The following is a 22,152-nucleotide window of genomic DNA, read 5'->3' as shown; positions in this document are numbered from 1 at the left end:
CAATGGCAAATCTCTAGACATTAAAAAATAGATGGATCAGATATTCTACTTCAATTTCACTTTCATCATGGGAATTTAAGTACTCAAATCCATGTTTTGATTTACTACCTCTTTGTGGCAATCATATTTAAAACTATCTTCACCATATAAAGAACACCTTTAAAAAAGATCATATTCTATAAAGAATAAATTCTTTTTTTTTTTTTTTAAGAATAAATTCTTGTAAGATGACACACTCATTTGGGACTATCATAGACTAGAATGCAATGTTCTTAAAGCAAAAGGATAATATTTAGTTCTGTTATTCTAGAAGTAATATTTCTTTAAAGAGTAGAAAACTACTTAGGTAATTTCTTTCTACCTTAGGCATTATTACCACACAAAATCAGAAACTTTGAAAAAAAAATTAACATGTATTTCCTCCAAACATCAGTTCACATTACAGTTCTTTTTTCTGGTTTCAAAAACAGATGAACATATCATGTTCATTCTTTATCCTTTTAATAAGAATTAAAATAAAATGAATTACCAACACTTATTGGTAAAAAGATTGAATTTTTAAATAAAAAATATGATAGCTAGAATAATGTAACTTCATCACAGAATATACAGTATAATCTATAAAAGTTTTCTATGTATAAAGCAACATTTTAAGAACAGTGCTATTTCATTATATATAAGGTAAAGATAAGTTTATATAAATGTTTATCATTTAAGAAGATTAAAAAATAAATTCTGGACAGCTGGGGCATACAGCTCAGTGGCATATTGCATGCCTATCATGCATGAGGCCCTGGGATCAATCCCAAATATAAATGAATAAATTTAATATATATGATATCTAAAACAATGCATTAAGTTTTCTATGCTGTACGGTTGCTGAAAGCTACTCTCTGATTGATGGCTTTCTGTACTTTTCATACATAGTGTGGTAGAACAAGATATTTGGAATTGCAAGTCAAGGTTTCAGAAATAATAATATAGGTTACTGATTATTTGAGAATGTACTTTGTACAATAAAAGGAATTGCATATATTTTAATTATTGTATACAACTGCTTTAAAAGTATTTGCATAATGGGCTTTAGGGAAAACTTAGGCTTTTTGTTGGCAGGTTGGAGGTAAAAGAAGATTGAGCTACATCCCCAACTGCCATTTTTATTTTTTATTTTGAGACAGGGTCTTGCTAGGTAGTTTAGGCTCTCACTAAATTACTGAAGTTGGCCTTGAACTTGTGATCCTCCTGCCTCAGCCTCCAGAGTCACTGGAATTACAGGCATGCACCACTGTGACTGACTAGTTTAGGCCTCTAAAGCCATAAATTCACAAAACATGCCACATTGCTCAGGTTTGAGAAGTAGCTGGAAAAAAAATTTCAATGTCACAATCAATAAAAATAGTCACATGAAAAGATTACCTTATTAATATCCTACAGAAGCTCATATGTTAGTCTCCATTACCTGAAATCACTGCCTACATATTTGGTTTTCCTTTCCACCAGGGGAGATCACTCCTGGATTGTTTGCAAGTCTCATAAATTCTGCCTCCTACTGGCATATCTCAAGCAATGTATTTAAAGGCTACTACCATAGAAAATAAATCTGCATACAAAATAAGAGAAATTCTATAGAAAAACTTCATATTCAATACAACTGAATTGGTACTTGATAATTAATTTAAATGTTCATCAAATAGAAGTCTCAAAGGTTTAAATATAAGTCGTTTTTTTTTAAATTATACAGCTTCAAGGACTTCTCTGAGTAGGGTCTACTGATTGGAATTTCAAGTTGTCACTTTAGCAGGAAACAACATTATCATATAATCTACTAATCTAATTTTGGTTTTATTTAGAGTAAAACAAGGACGTAAAGATATGTGCAAAGCAATCTGCATTTTCATTCCTATCATTTACAAGTTTTTTATCCATATCTGACTTTCAAGCATTTTTTAAAAAGATTCTCATCTTTATAAAGCCTTTCCAGAAAGGCAACTTCATTTTCATAAAAACAAGTACTCTTAACATATGCAATTTTTAGAATTAAATTACATAACTGTGACAGAAATAACAAGTGGCCTAAACAGTTTGGGGAGTGTGGCAGTGATGTTGGCACCAGCTTCCAGCTGCACACAAGAGCCAACTGGACCCACTCTCCCAGCTCTTCAATGATCTCACTTTGATAGCTTGAAATCAACCACAGTGTGAATATTTACACTATGGAGATCAGCAAATGCCATCTAAATCAGTGCTTTCCCCCCCCCCAGACCTGGATATTAAAATTTACCATACACAGCTAGTGATGGACATAGCTGCACCTAGGGTCTTCCCTGAGCCCTGGCCTTTTATCAAGAAAATGGTTAGGCAGAGTACAGTTAAAAGTTTCTACTTCATTTTGTAAAGAGGTAAATGGAGAGTTATGGTTGTCTCTCTTATTTCCTTCAAGTGTTACTGAAATGACACATTCAAAGATATTGTACTTCTCCAGAACTAACAACAGATTATTCGCCTTTCCAATATTTGGTGAAATAAATCATTGGTTCAAGGAAGTCTCTTTAGATAGACCTTTATTATATTTGCTTATTAATTAAATTTATCACAAATAATAAGCTAAAAAATAACCAGTAGCAGAACAAAGGCATGGAATAGAATAGAAAGCAGTGTCCAAGGCATACATGAAGAAAAGTAGGGAATAAGACTTTTTAATAGACAAGTGAAAGATGTCAAATAGCTAAAGATATCCATTTATAATCACTACTAAATAGAGGGAAAGTTTAGAGTTGTGGAAATTCTATAAAGCCCAGTGTCTCCAAACACCAAGAAATCAAGTCATTTAAGATCTCCAAAAAAGTAAAGTGTCTAAATATCTTGGCTTTAGTAATTAACAAATAACAATTAAATCTAAAGTGAAATGTGCTCTCTCTTTAGTAAGCTATTGGATATAAAACTCAGTGATTCTATATTCTTACCGTTTTGTGATCATTAACAATCATAAGCTCCAAATATTTCATTTCTTCAAATACACCACGAGAGGGCTGTTGAAATAAAAATATTTGATCAGAATAGTGGCTGATATAAAATTTCTCTACTGCTCAGTTGTAGAGAACTCTATCAGAATTCTAGAAACTTGGTCAGGGAAAAAGTTTTTATTATAAGTGACTATAAAGTATCTGTCAACATTCCAGTATTCAGAAAGGAACCGAATTTCACTCTTTCCCTATCAAGGGCCCATTTTGGTTTTAGATGGCTTTATATATAAAATTATTCCATAGAAAAATGTATAGGACAATTCTATCAAAATAAATATCAATTTCTTTGGTATTAAAATGTAATAAAAATATCAATCTACTTAGAATGCCACAGAGAATCTACTTAGAACTCATTTCATATGGGTAACTAATTATAATTACCTCCCGGCATATCTGAAATAGAATCTATGTAGATGAACAGAAATATTAACCTCACTGAAAATCTAATATTAACATGCCAGTTCTGAACCACACAACTTCTGGAAATAACAAACATTGAAAACCATTGCATTCTAAATTCTTCTAGATTTTAATTATTACCAGTAAGTCCTTTAAGAGTAAGTCCTCATTTAGACTTATTTTTCATAGTTGAAAAATTAATAATGGTGGTACATAGTCATTGGTCAATTAAGTGGTAGGCCATAATAAAAGCAAAGTCTATATAAAACACTACTGCCAATGGCCTCTTCAAGAGTAACTAAAAAGAGATTTCTAAGAATAAAATGTGTGTATCCATAATCACCATAATACCAACACAGGTTCGTTAAAGAGAAGATTTAACCTTGAACTAAATTTTTGATGGCTGGTGGTCTGATTTTTTTCCAAAAATTCATTCAGGAACACATTATCTAAAATGTGCAATTTCCACTATAATTACCCATTAAGTTATCTAGTAAATTACCATGCAATCTATAAGCTGTGGAATTAATTCTCAGTTACATGGCATTCACCATGTAATTACTAAACAGTCCCCATCATTACAGCTTTCTAATCTATTATGAAAAAGATGAGGAACATAATTTCAGATACAAAACTCCTCTATATTTATCAATATGTGTGAGGTATACAATAGTTGTTCATCATGTAATTGTTTAGTAACTGTCATATCACTAGTGTTCAAATAGACTCATTCTATTCTGAAAAAACACAACCAGCTTCAACATTTGATATAATCAAGTTCTTAATTTGTAAGAAATACACATTTACATGATTCAACATTTCAAAACCTAACTCTTCCTGCGTTTGTGTTGACAAAATGTTTCAAGTGATGCTCTATAAGCCATATTACCTCCACCCCATCCTGCAAAAAATCCTCCTGTACAGAAAAAAGTACCACGATTTTCCTAAGAAAATACTTTGAAACAGAGCAAAAACAATATATTTATATGTCATCTGGGTTCATAGGACACAAATCAGTTTGAATCACTAATAGGAAGAAAGAGAAATAAAAAGCAATGTGCTGATAAGCCTCACGTCATGGGGTCTTCTCCTTTGTGCTTTGCTTTGAAGAGAACATTTCCAAAATCTAAACTGTTCTAGGGACACAGCTACCGAGCAAGACAAGCTCACAACCTAAAGTACACAGCCCCACCTGTGGCTCAAGGGCAACTCACATTCACAGCTCTCTTCCTCCTTTTCAGCCACTGTAATTCAGAGAGAAAGGGCCACTGGTCACTGCTTTCCATACCTGTGTAAGAGAAAAATGAACACCAAAATTATGCTTGGCTGCATTCCAGTGGGAGGACATTTTTAAAATATGTGAAGGAACAGCAGCATTGATGTCATCACAAAACTAGGATAAACTCAGAGGAAAAAATGGACACTGTTCGTTAAACATTTCACTCTCTTGTGGCCACGAAGAATTTAAACATATAAGAATCTTCCAAACACCAGGAGAAATGGGATGTCCAAGATTCACTAGAAGATGTATATCTGGCCCACAACTACACGATAATATCTGAACATCTGAGAGAATTCTACTATGCTTCATTCATTTTAGAATTAAACATAACGTATGACATGAACTTTTTTGCATAAATTATTAAAGACTTCTGACTCTACATGAATAATGCATCACGTAACCACCCCCCCAAATTCAAAAGAAGCCTTTGCCGACATTAGCATGCTTGTGATGCCTCAGAAGAGAACCTAAGAGGGAGACAATAAGAGTCGGGCAAAGAGCAGCAAATCAGGAAAATTTAAAGATGAACCTGGATGTGAATCTTTTTTTCTCAATTTGGTTACGTTCTCTGGTTCTCAGTGCAGTTTTACCCCAGGGCTTTGTATTTCTGTTTTTTCATTGAAATAACTCTCCATTCACTCCACTGCCTGTCCACACTTCTCACCACCAGACCTCAGAACAATTCCACTTCGCAACAAGCTTGCGCTTGTCTACAGAGTTCCACAAAGTCACAGCTCCAACCACATAAAATACAATGGCTCTTTTAATTAAAACTTACTGAGATTCTTCATTTGCTTAGAATATTGTCCCGCCAAAGTTTTCTGGATGATATGGGGTCGCCCTGTGCTTTTCTGAAACAAAAATAATTGTAGACAACAAGAAAGCAAGATGTGAACAAGTTATTATGGAAAGGTGTTAGAACTTTCTCTGATGTCCTTCCTAAAACAGAAAACTTTATATGTCAAACTTTTCAAAAGTGAAAAGTATACATTTCATTGAAACTGTAATTTTAAATAAAATAGAGCATCCTCCAATTGTCCCAGTTTAGATTAAAAACATAGCTTTATTAGCTACTTTTAAGCCTTACTTTCTTCAAAGTTACTAGTAGGAAATTCACAAGAAAGAAACACAAAGGGTCAATAAACATACAAAAATGCTGAATGTTGAATGTTTCAATACTACTTCAAAACATAAATTTAAAACGAATGATATGCCAATTTTTGCCATCAAGTTAGGAAAGATTTAAAAATTATGATATCCATAGTTAATGATGGTTGCAAGGTAAAAGCACTCTTCACGCATCGTTCATGGAAGGAAATTGGTAGCGTAGTTTGAGAGACGATTGAGCAACGTCTATCAGCAACCTTCAAAATACTCTCCTCTTTTGGCCTAGAAATTACACTTATACAAATGATTTACTACCATTTCAATAACTACTAGCTTTTGTTATGATTGGGATACACAGTGTCCCGCAAAAGCTCGTGTGTTAATGCAGGAATGTCTGGAGGTGAAATAAGTGGGTCATGAGTGCTGCAACCTAATCGCCCATCCCAGCTGGGAGGCAGGCGGGGTGTGGCTGGAGAAGGTGGGTGTCTGGGGCCGTACCCTGGAAGAGTTTATCTTCCCTGGGGTCCTTCCCCATCCCTCTGCTTTCTGGCTGCCATGAATGGAGCAGTGCTCCTCTGTCATACCCTTCCACATGATGTTCTACCTCACCTGGGGCCCACAGCAAGAGAGTTGGCCCACTGCGGACTAAACCTCTAGAACCTTGAGCCAAAATAAACTTTCCCTCCGCTAAGTTGTTCTTGTTGGGTATTTTGGTCACAGTGACAAAAAAATTGACTAACACAGTTTCTATGACTGACTGCATAGTTAGATGCCAGAAAATATTTAAGTACATATTACCCAATTTATTCCTAACAAGAACACATGGGATATATTTTAGCCCTATTAAACAAATAAAGATATTGAGACTCAGAGATACTTTGAGTTAGATTATATTATAAAAATAATGATCCAAAGGCTGGGAATGTAGCTCTTTGGTAGAGGGTGAGGCCCTGGGTTGGGTCCCCAGCACTGCAACTACATCATCATCCTCCTCCTCCAATTTATTTGTTAAAGTTTGGAAATAAATCATTGAAAAATTAGACAAATGTATACAGAAAGGTGAAGGTAAGTTATCTTTGAGGATGGATAGATACTATTTAGTTAACTATTTCCTTTGCTTTTCCAAATTCCCTATGTAAGTTTTATAATCAGAAAAACAACTATAAAGGAGAACCTTACATAAAAGACAATAATGAAGAATTTTGCTATTTATGTTTTCCTTGTGATAGAACATAAATTTCCATTGGAAATACCCCATCTGCATCACTTATTACAAAGCATATTAAAATTAATAAAAATAATGTGGACATCAAGAAATCCAAATTCAGTATTACTCAGCCATAAAGGAGAATGAAATTATGGCATTTGCAGGTAAGTGGATGGAACTAGAGAGTATCATGCTAAGTGAAATAAGCCAGTCCCCCAAAATCAAAGACCAAATGTTCTCTCTGAAATGTGGATGTTAACACACAATAAGGGCAGGGGGGCAGAGAGGGAAGAATAGAAGTTCACTGAATTAGACCAAGGGAATGAAGGGAAGGGAGCAGGATAGGAATAGGAACGACAGTAGAATGAATCAGACATAACATTCCTATATTCACATGTGAATACACAACCCGTGTAACTCCACATCCTGTACAACCACAAAAATGGGAAGTTACACTCCATGTATATATAATCTGTCAAAATACACTCTACTGTCATGTATATCTAAAAAGAACAAACAAAAAGGTTAAAAAAAAAAAAAAGAAATCAATCCAAATTCAAGTAAACACTTGATTCTAGTAACAGGTGAAAAGAGACTGAGAGTAATGAAATACACATCTAGATCAGCAACACAATTTTTAAAACTGAATAAGCTTCGAGCAATGTTCCTCTCCCTCTAACCATGGGGAGGATGAGAACAAACCATTACGTGAACAAAAGGCAGGCAGTAGGAAAGAAGGCAAAAAGAGAAGATAATAAGCATGCAACAATCAGCCCCTGTATAATATAATTATGGGCATAACAACGTGAAAGCAGTTCTTTAAACATTATGATAATCATAGTTTATATATACACAAACCTTTTCAACAGTTTACCATACACCATAACATACATTTATTAAATCACTGAATCTGCAAAATTATCCTATTAGGGATGCATTGTAAAATTATCTCATTTACATATTTTTAAAACTCTAAGGCTTAGAGAATTATTATTTCGGATTGTTTGTTTTGTTCATTGGGATTTTGTTTTTAGGGTAAGAAGCCATTAAGCAAAGCCAAAAATCAAAGCGATTTTATTTTTCCTGAATGAGTTCAATAATTTCACTGCATATGGGCTATTTGCCTATAAATGGAGTCAGGGGAATAACATTTTACTTAATCCAAATATCTTAATCTAGGTTCGGTTGTTTTACCATCTGGTAATTTTTATAGTAACTAGCTAAAAAATGATACAAGTTTATTTAAACATCAACCATTTATAATTTAGTGACTTTTCTGCCTCATATTTGAAATGTATTCCATAGTTCCATGTACATTTAAAAAAAATGTTTTCTGCTCCCCCCAAAATGATTACAATATTCCTACTCTATCATTCTCAAAATATTATTTTTTTCCTTTACCAGTCCTCTTCACTGACCTGACTCCCCTGCTGTTACATCTCAGGGTCTCCTGCCACGTCCCCCTATTCACTCCTCTCCAACCTCGACAGGTCCCCCAAGGCTCCCTGAATGCATTAGGCTCACTCCTGCTTCAGGGCTTTTGTATTTGCACATCTCCTAGAATGTCCTAATCTCCTTAAGGTCTTTATTCACTACACCTTCTCCATGTGGCCTTCCCTGCTAGCTATATATAATGTTTAACTCTCCTCTCTGCCTTCCTGGCTTCATTTTCTCTCCTAAGCAAGCATCATTATTTAAAATGCCACATGTAATTACCTGTTCATCCTGTGTGTTCCCATCTGTCCCTGTTGACTAGAAGCTCCATTAGGCTGAGGTTCTGTGTCTATTTTATCACTAATGTATCCCTAACACCCAGCAAGTAGGACCACTCTCAATACGCTATTTGATGACTCTGTCATATTTTAAGTTTGGTTGCATTCTATTAGGGAGCAACATTACGGAGAGGATGCGATTTCTTGACTAGGCCACACTGGTCTGTGCTAAACGTTATTTTCTTCCCTGTCTTGAAACTAAACATTGTACCATATAATCAAATTCCCTCATTTTCAGGGCAGCAGAAATTAAGCACATGCTTAGAACCACAATTATTTAAAGGAGACTTGAGAAGGAAAGCTGGATTGAAGGAAGAGCAGGGCCACATTGTTCTTCATTCTTTAATGAAGAACAAGACGACCCCGATCTCTCTGTGGACGGGAGTCGACTGGCTTTGGCTGCAAAAAACTCAAGTTGCACGCCTCTGATTATCCCTTATTGATGGGTGGGTACAACACCTGCAACGTAAGCTTCAAAACTCATCTACCCTTTGAGAGTGAAACAGACATTATTACCTCATGTACAGATATGACTGCATAACCAATGTTACTCTACAATATATATAATCAGAAAAATGAGAGATTACACTCCATTCATGTATGATCTATCAAAATATATAAATGCATTCTACTGTCATGTACAACAATTTAGAGCAAATACAAAATTTTTTTAAAAAATCATCTACCCTTCAAATGGTAATGTGGATAAGCACACTTTGAAGTCGACATTTCCTCTTACAGCTCAAAGGCAAAGATGCTGGAAGAGTGAAACACCACAGGACACTGAGGTCCGGTCAGGCTCACCTCATCATGAGTCAGCTCCAGCGGCTCTATCATGTACACAAAGGTACTGTCTTCAAACATCCCACTGTAAGATGAGAACCCACACAAGGAGAGAATGAGCAAACACCACAAATGGCAAGAAACAGCAAGTGAGCTTCCCAATTGTGCCCTTAAAATAAAGAATGCGTCTAAACCAACATCTTCAAAACTGTCCCAAATCGAATTCACAGACCTGGATGGAGCCCCACGGTAGTCCCTCTACTAGATAGCACCCAGGCTACAAGAAATGTAAAAGTGCACACCAAGAGCATAAAAATTATTCCTGATAGAACTAGTTCCTGAAAGCAAATGAACAGATGAAAACATTGATCTGGGATAGGACTACTCATGCCATGGCAGTATCTCAGGTTATCTTAGAATCATGTACAACTTGTACAAGTTTCTAATCATGCAAATCCAGTGTCATCTAGAAGAAAACAGACAGGTCCTCATATAAGAATCATCCAAAACCATCTGACTTTGAAGACAAAAGCAGATGTATACTTATGCTTGTAAATTGTGATTTCCATCAAGCAGTATAATTGTGTCATTTAAATCATATTTAATTATGAGAGACATGAGGGGTTTTTTTATATATAAATTATAAAAAAAAATCTCAAAAGCCTTTCTCATCACATGGCTAAACTGCATGTTCGCATGAGGTGCTACTGTGTTTGGGTCCAAAAGGTGCCCACGGATGGGGTTTTTTAGAGCCTGCCCCTAACTCGTGAGTGCCTCTCTCATTGTTCCATCCTGGCCTGGTTAACCACTACTCATACATAGGTTTGACCCAATGGTTGCGTCCTCTGGATTACAACACAGGGAACCTGCCTGAACTGGGGTCAGCCACTCCTTATACCTCCTATTTGGATCTTGAATGTTCCTCAAAAGTCCTATATGTCAAAGTCTTGAACCCCACAGTGGAGGTGTGGTCTAGTGGAAGGTCTGCAGGTCACTGAGAACATGTCCTTAAAGGGGATTGTGGGATCCCAGGACCATTTTTCACTCTCTTGTTTTCTTCCTGTTCATGCAATAAGTAGTTTTTTTTGTTCCAGGTGCTCCTAACACGATGAACTACCTCCTCACAGGTATAAAGCAATGGGACTAACCAATCATGGACTGGAACCTCCCAAACTGTGAACGAAAATACATCTTTTCTCTTTATAAGCTGGTTATCTTGGGAATTTTGTTACAGCAACAGAAAGCTGACTATTATAGCCCTGTTCTTCCCCTTTGTAGCACCTACCAAAATGGTAATTAACTATCATCCTGCATTTAATCTGTGGATCTCCTTCAAACCCTAAATTTTAAAGGAAGAGAATCTTTGCCTCCCTGTGAACTATTCCATATCCAGTCCCTAACATGGAACTGGCACAGATGATCACTAGAATAAATATCTAGGAAAGAAAAAATGGAAAGGGTGAAAGGACAAAAGCAAACTTAGAGGGAAAGAGGGTCCAAAGAGATTCCCACATACTGAAGTCCATTGCATGTTGACAGAGCCACCTTGGAGTCTTTGACACCTCTAATGCTTCCATGGTAGTAACAGTGCTCTCCACCCTACAAAAGAAGAAAGTTTGATTGATTATATTTTATGAATTGTGAATCACTCTTTGGATGGTTCTATAAAGCAAACACAAACAAACAAAAACAAAGATGCGAATGTATGGACACTATGTATTAATCTATGTATTAATAGTCCTAGAAACTAGTCCTATTTGGAGTCACAAATGAGACTAGACAATTTTTAAACTTTTCTATAGAAATATGTGTGCATTAAATTTAATGAAGAAGAAAAGGCTCTAGTGGGAATAAAACCAATGTAAATGAAAAAATTTATTTACATTTCTTAAGCATGTATTATAGGAGCAGATACTTACCAGATGTTACACAGCTGTTTCCTTTCTCCCTCCTCTAACCCAACCTCCAAGCCAACCATTTTTAACTCTTTAAGTTGTTTCTTCTTGTGTTTACCTATGCATTTTAATGGAATTTTTATATGGCTATGTCCTGATGACTTATTTCATCTTAGAATTATCATCCTAATACAGAATCATGGAAACTCCTCTCACCCTCAATGCATTCCAATACACATCACCAGTTTTTGGTTAAATCCAAATTTAATGTTTATATTATGACTCTGCAAATATTGTTCACAGCTGTGATACTATAATTACATTTTCTTTCTTGCTTCAATTTTAAATTTTTTGGAAGTTTTGCTTCATTTTCTTGTTTATTTTTCCATGTAGTTAGCATATATGCATCCCTATTATCTAAGAGTACTCTAAAACTCCTCTCAATATGGTCAAACATATCAAATAACATAGCGTATGCATTTTGAGCCTGGAGACACCCCTCTTGTTTCTTTTCAGCCTCATGCTTTGCCCCGCCCCCCCTGTACCTTTCTAGGCCCTGTGCACAGCTGCCATTCAGGAGTTCTCTGCAGCACTATACTGAGATCACCCTTTACCTGCCTTCTATATCATGTCTTCCCCATTTGTTGTCCCCATTCTGCTCTTGATGGAGGTGTACTTCCTCTGGTACTTTCTTCTTTTCCTTTTATTTTACAGATTGCATTTAGATTCATTGTACACAAATGGGGTACAACTTTTCATTTCTATGGTTATGTACAATGTAGATTCATACCATTTGTGTAATCATACATGTACATAGGGTAAGGATGTCTGTCCCACTCCACCATCCTTCATACCCCTGCCCCCTCCTCCCTCTCATTTCCCTCTACATAAAGTTCCTAAATTCATCTCTTACCCTCCCACCCTCCCCACCCCCTCTATGTATCATCATCCACTTATCAGAGGAAACATTCAGCCCTTGGTTTTTTGGGCTTGACTTATTTCACTTAGCATGATATTCTCCAATTCCATCCATATATCTGCAAATGCCATAATATTCTTCTTCTTTATGACTGAATAATATTCCATTGTGTATATATACCACAGTTTCTTTATCCATTCATCTGTTGAAGGGCATCTAGGTTGGTTCCACAATCTAGCTATTGTGAATTGAGCTGCTATAAACATTGATGTGGCTATGGTACTTTCTTGAAAGAGCATTCATGGAAGATAAATTTGGTGAGAAATTTCATGAACAGACATTTCTTTTTTCAACCTTCACAATCGATCCACAGTTTTGGTCGTGAGAGAATGCCAGATAGGACATTATTTTCTCTTGGTATTTCAAAGACCTTGTATATACAGTCTTCTTGTTTCTGAAGGGGCTGTTAACAACTGGACATTATTCTAATGTTAGATGTTTCTATAAAATCTGATGTTTCTCTTTAAAGAAGGCTTCGGGAAATTCTTTTTGGCTCCATTTCCAGGAAATCGCAGTCTGTGCCCTGGTCTGAGTCTTTTCTTCTTCAATATACTGAGCACTCTGTGGCACTTTGTAGTCAAGAAGACTCATGCACTTCAGTTCTAGGGAATTACCTTTCATTGTTTCTCTAGTGATTCCCTCCTTTCACCAGACTATGTAAGGAATGGCCACCTATCTAAATAGGAGAGGGAGTGATTCAGAGATTTAATCCCTCTTCAGGTAGACCTTCAACCAAACTTTCTCTTTTCAAACACCTTCAATTCCTGGGCCTTTCTGAGTTCAGTGACATGAGTTAATTCTGCTTCCTGCCCCCCACCAACAGAGCTTAGCAGAACAAGAAAGGTGCAAAGCCAAGAGAGGGACCCCTCATCCATCTGTTTTTCCTCTCCTAAAATTTTATGGACACTTGTCATCTTCTGTCTTCTCTTCTCCTATCCTTGCCATTGTGGTTTTATATATACTTTTTACTCCTTAACTGTTATTTGAGTGGTTTATTTTCTATATGGGTTGCTTTTCTGTTCTCAAATAGCAGATGTGCATATAGATATCGGTTTGTATATGTCAAATTCTATTTGTGTGTTTAACTCTGAAACCTATAAGGACAAATGGTACCACACATCTCAGCAACTTTAGAATTCAGGTCAACATTCAGCAATTTACATTTCAGATTCTTCACATGGTTCTAAAAATGGCTATGGGTCACTGTAAATTTCATCAAACTGGTTATTTAGCACTTTGTATCACATCAAAAAGCTATCTTAAGTCAAGCGATGGTTAGAAGTAAATGCATAGCAAACTCTCATATTTACTTGACCTTTCTAAGAAAAGCTATTTCCAGATTTTCCTAAAATTATTCTTTTTTCCCCCCATAAATTATTTTCAAGTCCTTTCTGAGATCTAAGTTTTGTTCACTTGCAATGGAAAGTGAAGGTCGATGCTCACTGTCAAGGTCATTGTTAGCTATTTGAGTTAAGGTGGGACATTATTTGAAGAGAACCAACTGAGTTCACTGTATATTGTATGGATAACCATGTTTTCTAAACCTTAAATGAGATCAAAGAACATTCAATCCTTAATGTTTATCATAATAAGAAAGCTTATTATCTAAATTATAGTTTTATGCAGCACTATAAGCAATTTGGTAGGTTCCAATTATAGTATTAGAAGATTTTCTCAGTTTCTTAATATTAAATTTACAAGATTTTTAAAAAGTATGGTGGAAAAATACTCTTTGGCAACTCTTCAGACCTATGCAGCATTTTCTGAATGCCACTGCAAAGTAAGTAACATCTTGAGGTATTTTGTAGAAAATAAGCTCTGAGACAAAAGAGGCAACCCTTTTGGGGTGACAAGCATAATGGTAGTGAGCCAGTAGTAAATAAGGGCTGCACCCAGAGGGCCTGGTTAGTCAGCCCAGGAGTGCCCCACCCGAGGATCAGCAATCTTAAATAATCACTGTGTGACTAAAACCACGAACTCCACGCAGCGATTGGGAGATAGGCACCAAGTGCTAAAGGCTCTGCCAAAGGTGGCAGTAGGCCAAACTGAATCCCACTTCTTCAGGTTCTCAAGCTAGTGTCTCTTTTTCTGGTTAGGAAAGTCTCTGACCATTCACAAGGGCTGGCCACCATCAGCTGCTTATGAGTGGTCACAGAGCTAGGATTAGGCAAACAGCAGGAAGGAGAACCAAGAGAAGCTAATTAGGCCTCTGATGCAAGTTATGTGTGCCCCCATAGACATCAGCATTTTCACATCCAAACTGTGAGTCAGTTAATTAAATTCAGAAAAAAAAAAAAAAATAGAGTATCTGATAAATGGAACTTATTGGCAGAGGAAATTAAAATCCTGGTAAGCATACTAACTTTCTCAGCCGACCACTTCCACTGAAGCTGAACACTCCACGAGCCAAATAATGTTCAGATTATAACTCTGCCCCACAGGGTGGCCAACCTCCGAATCCCAGGCCTGTTCTTCAACGAAGGAAATCCTGAAGTCACAGGCAGCTTTTAAAACACCTCCTAATCAGGTGTGGCTAGAGACAGCAACTTCATAATTCTAGTGATACCAACTTGGAGGAGAAAAAAATAAATACTTGGTTCTCTGACACTATTGATTTAATAACAGGAATTGTTCGATTCTACTCCCTTTAATGAAAACAGAGCCATCTGTATTCCCTCCCAATAACTCCCTTGAATAACAGTTAAGGAATAAAAAGGGGTGTAAACCCACAAGGACAAAGACAAGAGAGGAAAAGACAGCAGATGGGGAGTGCCTATAAAATTTCAGGAGATGGAAAGCAGATGGAGAGGGGTAACTCTCTTAGGTTTGAGTTCTGTCTGCCCTGCTAAGTTCTACTGGAGGAAAACCATAAAGCAGCAAGCCAACATTTAATTTTTTAAAATTGTCCCACCCCACCCTTGTGTCTGTTTACCTCATCTGCTTAAGTAAAGTTCCACCAGCAGGTTCTTATTATCTCCATAGCCTAAGAAATTCCCATAAACCTGAATATCCATGGTGACCCAGAATTGACATTTCAATCAACTCCTGAAGGTCTGCATAAACATTTTAAAATAAACTACCCAGGTCTAGGCTAGCAAATGTTTATGTTTGGAGATCCAGGTTCTGAAAAGACTAAAAATGATGACATCATACTCAAATTATTGTTCTACATACATATTTTTAAATACCTCAGATGATCAACTAACTGGATATGCAAGTCTATTTTTAAAAGCAGAGGTCTGGCAGCAAAAGAGAGGTAGAAAAAAGATATCTATAATGTGATGCATGTACCTGAATTGGAATGCTGCAGAATGAAAAGGAAGAAAAAACATAATTTCAGAGAATCAGAGAATTTGAGACCCCAACACCAGTTTAATTATTTACCTTCATTAAGTTCAAAAGGGAAAAAAGTTCTTGCAGCAGTTTATTAATAAAGTATCAGAACAGTTTGGCTCTACCAATGCCATGTAAATGTTTAATAATTCATATAAACTATACTGTTCAAACTTGAAATAGCCTTGTGAAGAGTGAGTATTGTCACTACCTTGATTTCATGGGGCATTTTTAAACTCATGCTTCTTTCATTTTCTATAATATTGCCAGGAAAGGTAATTTTTAAATGATTAACAATAATAATTTTAACTTTAAACTCAAATAACCAACAATTTTATGTCTAATATAAATAGTTTCTTTCCTTAGGATGACTTAAATTGTTTACTATTTATCCAATGATGAGCAACGTTTTTAAAAGCCAGTTACTAAATTGAAGGCTATGAAAAAATTAAATTGTACACACAAGTAAAATACTCATTTTTACTTGAGCTTAAAGATGGAAAGCAAGCTTTAAATCACCTTTTTGGTTGGAAAGAGAACACATACACACACACACATATGTTTAAATCCAATTCTGGCAATCTGAGAGTAGGAAAAGGAAATTAGATGAAAAAAAGTAGTCTGGGAAAATTCATAAAATATTAATAAAAGAAGAAGGAATGGGAATGAAAGAAAGGAGTGAAGAGAAGAAATAAAAAAGAAAAAGTCAGAGAAGAGAAGACATGCTGTGGCTGAAAAGACCCCTGCCCCATCACAGGCCGGTAGGGCTGAGGAGTTGCAAGCATGCCCCACCCCCTCATCCCTACAGTCCACCTGTATCCTGGGTTCAGCATCCACAGACTGAACCTCAGCAGATTGAAAATACTCAGAACACCGTGGACCTTTTTTCTTATCATTATTCCCTAAACAATACAACTGCATTCACATTGTATTAGGGATGGTAAGTCATCCAGAGATGATTAAAAGTCCACCAGAGGTCCTGCAGAGGTTATCTGCAAAGGCCACCATTTTGCATCGAGCACCTGATCACCCCCAGACTGTGATCCAAGTGGGGTCCTAGAACCAACCTCCCACAGACACTGAGGGACAACTGCACTGGACAGGGTCTTTGGGACACTGGTTCTTCATATTTCCTCTGCTCTACCCAGAACCCCTTCCTGCCATGCACACAGGGGTACAATCTACCCACCAACAATCTCTAGTCTACTGCTGCCCAAAAGCCTTCACTTCACTAATGAAGTGATCTTAAGCCGAGCCCTGATGATGATTTGACAAGAGGAACACACAGGACATTCTAAAAGGGTGGTGTGGTTATATGAAAAGAATGAGGGAAGAACAGAACACTGGACCCACAGGGGCAGGGATTCGAATCTACTTCACTGATGTCTACCCATTATCTAGAGCAGTGACTAGGTTGGAATAAAAGCTAAAATAATACTTTTTGTGTCTTTCTGAGGTTTTTAAAATGGTACGTTTCTGAAGTATACAACATGATGTTTTGACATATATATTGAAATGGTTACCAGAGTCAAGCAAACTAACATGTCTAACCCCACATATTTACATTTTGTGACTGCATAAGGTAAGAGGACCTAAAATCTACTCTCTTAGCAAATTTCCACCACACAATACAACATTGTTGACTAAAGTCCTCACACTGTATATTAGATCTTACACGTATGTCCTACGGAACTGAAACTTAGCGCCCTTCCACCTACATCTCCCCATTCTCACCCCCAAACTCTGCCTGTTTCTGTGTATAGACTTGTTTTAGATTCCACATGTAAATAAAATCATGTAGTACTTTTCTTTGTGTCAGTTTATTTCATTGTATGCAAATATAGTAGGATATTATTCAGCCTTTAAAAAGGAGATTCTGCCATTTCAACAACATAGATGAGCTTGGAGGACAATGTTGAATGAGTAAATAAGAATGTCTGATTCAAAAGACCAATCTTAATGTATCGTGTCTATTCAAGAAGGTGGGTAAATAAACTCCTTCTTCCACCTGGAAGGACTTTTTCTTTTGAGATATAATGCACACACCTTAAAATTTACTCTTTTAAAGTATAATTCAGGAGCTTTTCGTATACTTACCAAGTTGTGAAAATGTCACCACTAATTTCTGAATATTTTCATCACCCCAAAAAGAAATCCTACATGCATTAGCATTTATTCTCCATGCTTCTTCCCTTCCACCCAACAGGCCCCTGGAAAATAACTAATCCATTCTCAGGGTCTAGGGATATGACTGACTACTCTGAACATTTTACAAGAAAAGAATCATATAAAATGTGGTTCTCTATACCTGGCTTCTTTCACTTAGCATAATGTTTACATGATTCATGTATGTTGTAGCATGCATCAATACTTCATCCCTTTTTAAGGCTGAGTCCACTGTGTGAATATACTGCATTTTCTTTGTTCATTCATCAACTGATGGACATTTGAGTCATGCACATTTTGGGTCTATTATGAATGTTGCTGCTATGAACATTTATGTACAAGTTTCTGTGTGGAATATGTTTTCAATTCACTTGTACATATATCTAGAAGTGAAACTGCTGAGGCATATGGTAACTCTATGCTAAACTTTCTGAGGAACTACCAAACTGTCTGGCATGAGGATTTCAATTTCTCCATTGTCTCTCCAGCACTTGCCATTGTTCATCTTTTTTATTGCAGCCATCAACTGGGTGTGCAGCCATACCCACTTAAATTTAAAACCAAATTGACACAGAAGTGACACAAAGATCAAAATATCGCCTTCTTAGTGACTAATTGAGAATATAACAGGCCTGCTAATGCTACATCCCCAAGTGGGCCAGACTTACCCATAGCCAATAAACACCCCCACACAGGGACTGCCACATACAACTAAGGAGCACAGACGGATCCCACAGAAACAGGGGATTGAGGGAGCGACTGCATAGGCAATGTGCTCCTTTCCCCTGGGTTCAATCGCTCCCCTGGGCAAGAGTGAGCAAGGGTCCTGAGAGAAGCCAAGGTGAAATCAGCATCCAAAAAGGGCATTTTCCCCACCTAACAACAACAATGAGTAAGAAGGCAGAGGAAATCTGGGATGGGTGCATTTAATCCATCTATTCAGTCATATCCTGCTGACCAGGTGGTAGTTTCTTTTGTAAGTAGAAGAGAAAACAAAGAATTAGCAAGCACTTAAAAATATGAACTAATGACTCACCTAAAAGAGATTTAACAGAAACATGTTAAAATTGAGAAGTGTTTTTACAGAATTATATTGAGGCCTAATTCTTTTATAAGAACTGAAATATAAAAAAATTGACTTATTTAGAAAAGGCTCATGAGTAAAGTTGATCGACATAGTAACAAAGTAAAAAACTTGTTGCCACTGGCCCTTGAACACAATAATTTTTGGGGGGGGGTAGTGGGGGTCATGACACCAAAGCACAGGCAACAAAAGCAAAAAGAGAAAAGTGTGACTATATCAAACTAAACAGTAAAGGAAATAATCAACAGAGTGAAGAAACAGCCAAGAGAAAGGGAGAAAATATTTATGAACCACATATCTGATAAAGGGTTAGTACCCAAAACATATAAGGAACTTAGCTTAAAAACAAGGAAACAAATAACCCAATTTAAAGATGGGCAAATGACCTGAATATGTATTTCTCAAAAGAAAATATAAAATGGCCTATGGGTATATGAAAAGCACTCAACATCCCTTATTATTAGGTAAATGCAAATTTAAACAATAAGGTATCACCTAACACCTGTCAGGACGTCTACTAATAAAAAAATTTCTTTTTTAAAGAAGTGTGGTGGAGAATGTAGAGAAGAGCAATCTTTGCCAACAGTTGGTAGGAATAAGAATTGGCAGAGCCATTGTGGAAAAACAGCATGGAGTTTCCTCAAAAAGTTAAAAATAGGAAGAAAATGAAATCTGAATCTCGAAGAGATAACTGCAGTCACATTCACTGCAGCATTGTTCACAAAATCCAAAATAGCAAAACAGCCTTTCGAGGGCTGAACAAATAACGAAAATGTACATACAATGGAATATTAGTCCATGTTTAAAAAAAAGAAAGGAAATCCTGCCACTTGTGATGACATGGATGAATCTGAGGGACATTGTGCTAACTGAAATAAGCCAGGCATAGACAGACAGATACTACACAATCTCTCTTCCATGCAGAATCTTAAATAGTCAGAACTCATGGAAGTAGAAAGTAGGATGTTGGGGGAAAGGAAAAACAGATGTTGGTCAACTGGTACAAAGTTTCAGTGATGCAAGATGAATGGATTCCAGAGATTCCATTTGGAGATGGAATGGATTCTAGATGGAATGAAATCTAGAGATCTCATCTGGAGATGTAATGTGTAGTATGGTTTCTACATTAATAATACCATCTTGAAATTTGCTAGGAGGATAGATTTAAATGTTCTCACTACAAAAAACAATAATAAATATATAAGGTGATAGGTGTATTAATTAGCTTGAGTATGGTGACCATTGCATATGCGTATCAAAACAGTGCTTTATACAGATTAAATGTATACGACTCGTATATAAAATTTAAGTTGTATAACTAATTATATTTAATTCCTATTTTTCAGTTATTCTTCAGTAAAGCTGGAAAAAAAAAGAAATAATTCACAAAACAACACATATTACATGGATTTTGTTTATGTCCAAAATAGGCAATCTATAGATATAGAAAAGTGGTTTAGTGGTTATGTAAGACTGGTGAGAGAGAGGAAAGGAAGTGACTGTTAATAGGTAGAGTGCTTTCTTTGTTAGGTGATGAAAATGTTCTAAAATTAGATTATGTTGATGGATGCACAGTTTTGTAAATATACTAAAACCAATTTAATGATGGACTTAACCACATGCAAATTAGATCTCAATAATTTTGTTTAAAAAAGATAAATAAGTTATTTTTTTAATTGATAGGAAAAAAAGAGTTGTTTTATTGTACACCAAGTGCAAAGCAGTGCAGTATGAACTCGAATAAAAAGTACTGCTCAGTTAGGAACAAGAAAAATGTTCTTCCATATGCATCAACTAACACCTGGCACCTATGTTATGTACTTAATTTTTTTTAACTTCTCTAGTTCCTGTATTTGCATCACTTGGAAAGGAATCTTTTTAGCCCACTTTCATTGAAGAAAGGTAAAGTCAAGACATTATCCTCTTTGTAGACAGAAGTGGAAAGTAGGACTTGACAGTGACGGAATGGAAAAACCTAAACAACCTCTCCCAAGTGTAGGTGTGGCATTTGTTTGCAATTAATCTTCAGAATATTGTAAGTATCCACATTAATATTTCACTTCAAAGCAAACATGCTGTTTCCATTCTTCTCTCATCTTGTGAACAATACACAATGTGTGGGGTGGGTAGATGTGTTTTATGTGCATATACTTTAGTGATCTTTGGAAGAAAGATTACATAATGTGTACAAGTTGAATGTAGCCATTCTTACATATTAATTTTCCTTTCTGGTATTCTGTACAACAGTTTTCTTAAACAACTTGGAAGGTAATCATTATAAAGTTTACTTTAAAATGGTTTTAAAAACATGTATGTAATGCTAGTGGCAATGTGAATTTATACAAATTTTCAGGAAGAAAAACTGTCACTATGTACTAAAGACCTTACAAAATGAACAAACTCTATGACCCAGAAAATCCAATTCTCAGAATTAATCCTAAAGCAAGTATTAAGGATGTGTTCAGAACATATCTGAAAGGCCTTTCCTTAGGGTTAGAGTGAAAGATTAGCAACAATCTAAATGTCAATGATTGTGGAATTTTTCAAACAAATTATTACAAATTAATTTTTTTAAATGTTATGCAATTTTAAAAAGTAAAGGTCTAGAAGATTATTTAATGCATGCCAAAGAATTTATATTATCATTAGAATTTTTAAATCCTGCCACAGGATCATGTGTGCTGTATCATCTTGAGGTTTGCAGGTGTATATAAATAGAGACACATAAAAAAGCAGGCATTTACCATTAACTCATTATCTATGAAGCAGTAAGAGAGGGTATATGAGCTTGTGTTATTCTTAAAGAAAAGGAGGACAGTAAAAGAACATGTCCCTGAATGCCCCTTTCTGTTTCCAAAAACCTTGCCTGGTTAAGGGAACAAAAAGAGCAAGCCTGAGCCAGAATGTCCAGATACATATTACCTTGAAGGACCCTGACTTTCTCTCATGTGTGCCGGGAATTAGGGCAAGTTAGTGTTATCTGTGGAAAGCTGCTTTTTTGCACGCATGCCAGGATAGCTGCTCCTTGGGATGCTGGTCATATAAGGAACTAGGCGAATTAATATAAAGCCCTTCTCCCTACAGTAACTGGTACAGATCAGAGAACCATGGAAAGGGAAGGG

At 36.2% G+C, this 22,152-nt stretch overlaps 1 protein-coding gene across 3 annotated transcripts in view; it reads right to left on the bottom strand.

Moving 5' to 3' along the window:
* The window catches only part of ADAM23 (ADAM metallopeptidase domain 23), a 157,207-nt gene that overhangs the window by 56,239 nt on the left and 78,816 nt on the right, over positions 1-22,152 (bottom strand). For all 3 annotated transcript variants that reach the window (XM_079130583.1, XM_079130582.1, XM_079130584.1), the window contains exons 5-9: positions 11,090-11,172; positions 9,595-9,658; positions 5,483-5,555; positions 4,637-4,710; positions 2,964-3,029 (exon numbers count right to left, since the gene is read on the bottom strand). In XM_079130583.1, coding sequence (XP_078986709.1) covers positions 2,964-3,029; positions 4,637-4,710; positions 5,483-5,555; positions 9,595-9,658; positions 11,090-11,172 — 360 coding nt within the window. The remainder of the gene's footprint in view (positions 1-2,963; positions 3,030-4,636; positions 4,711-5,482; positions 5,556-9,594; positions 9,659-11,089; positions 11,173-22,152) is intronic.

Source organism: Sciurus vulgaris (genome assembly GCF_902686455.1).
Source record: "Sciurus vulgaris genome assembly, chromosome: 3".
In the NCBI taxonomy this organism is placed as follows: Eukaryota; Metazoa; Chordata; class Mammalia; order Rodentia; family Sciuridae; genus Sciurus; species Sciurus vulgaris.
The sequence above is the reverse complement of the archived record's forward strand: the minus strand, read 5'-3'. Positions and strand labels throughout refer to the sequence as shown.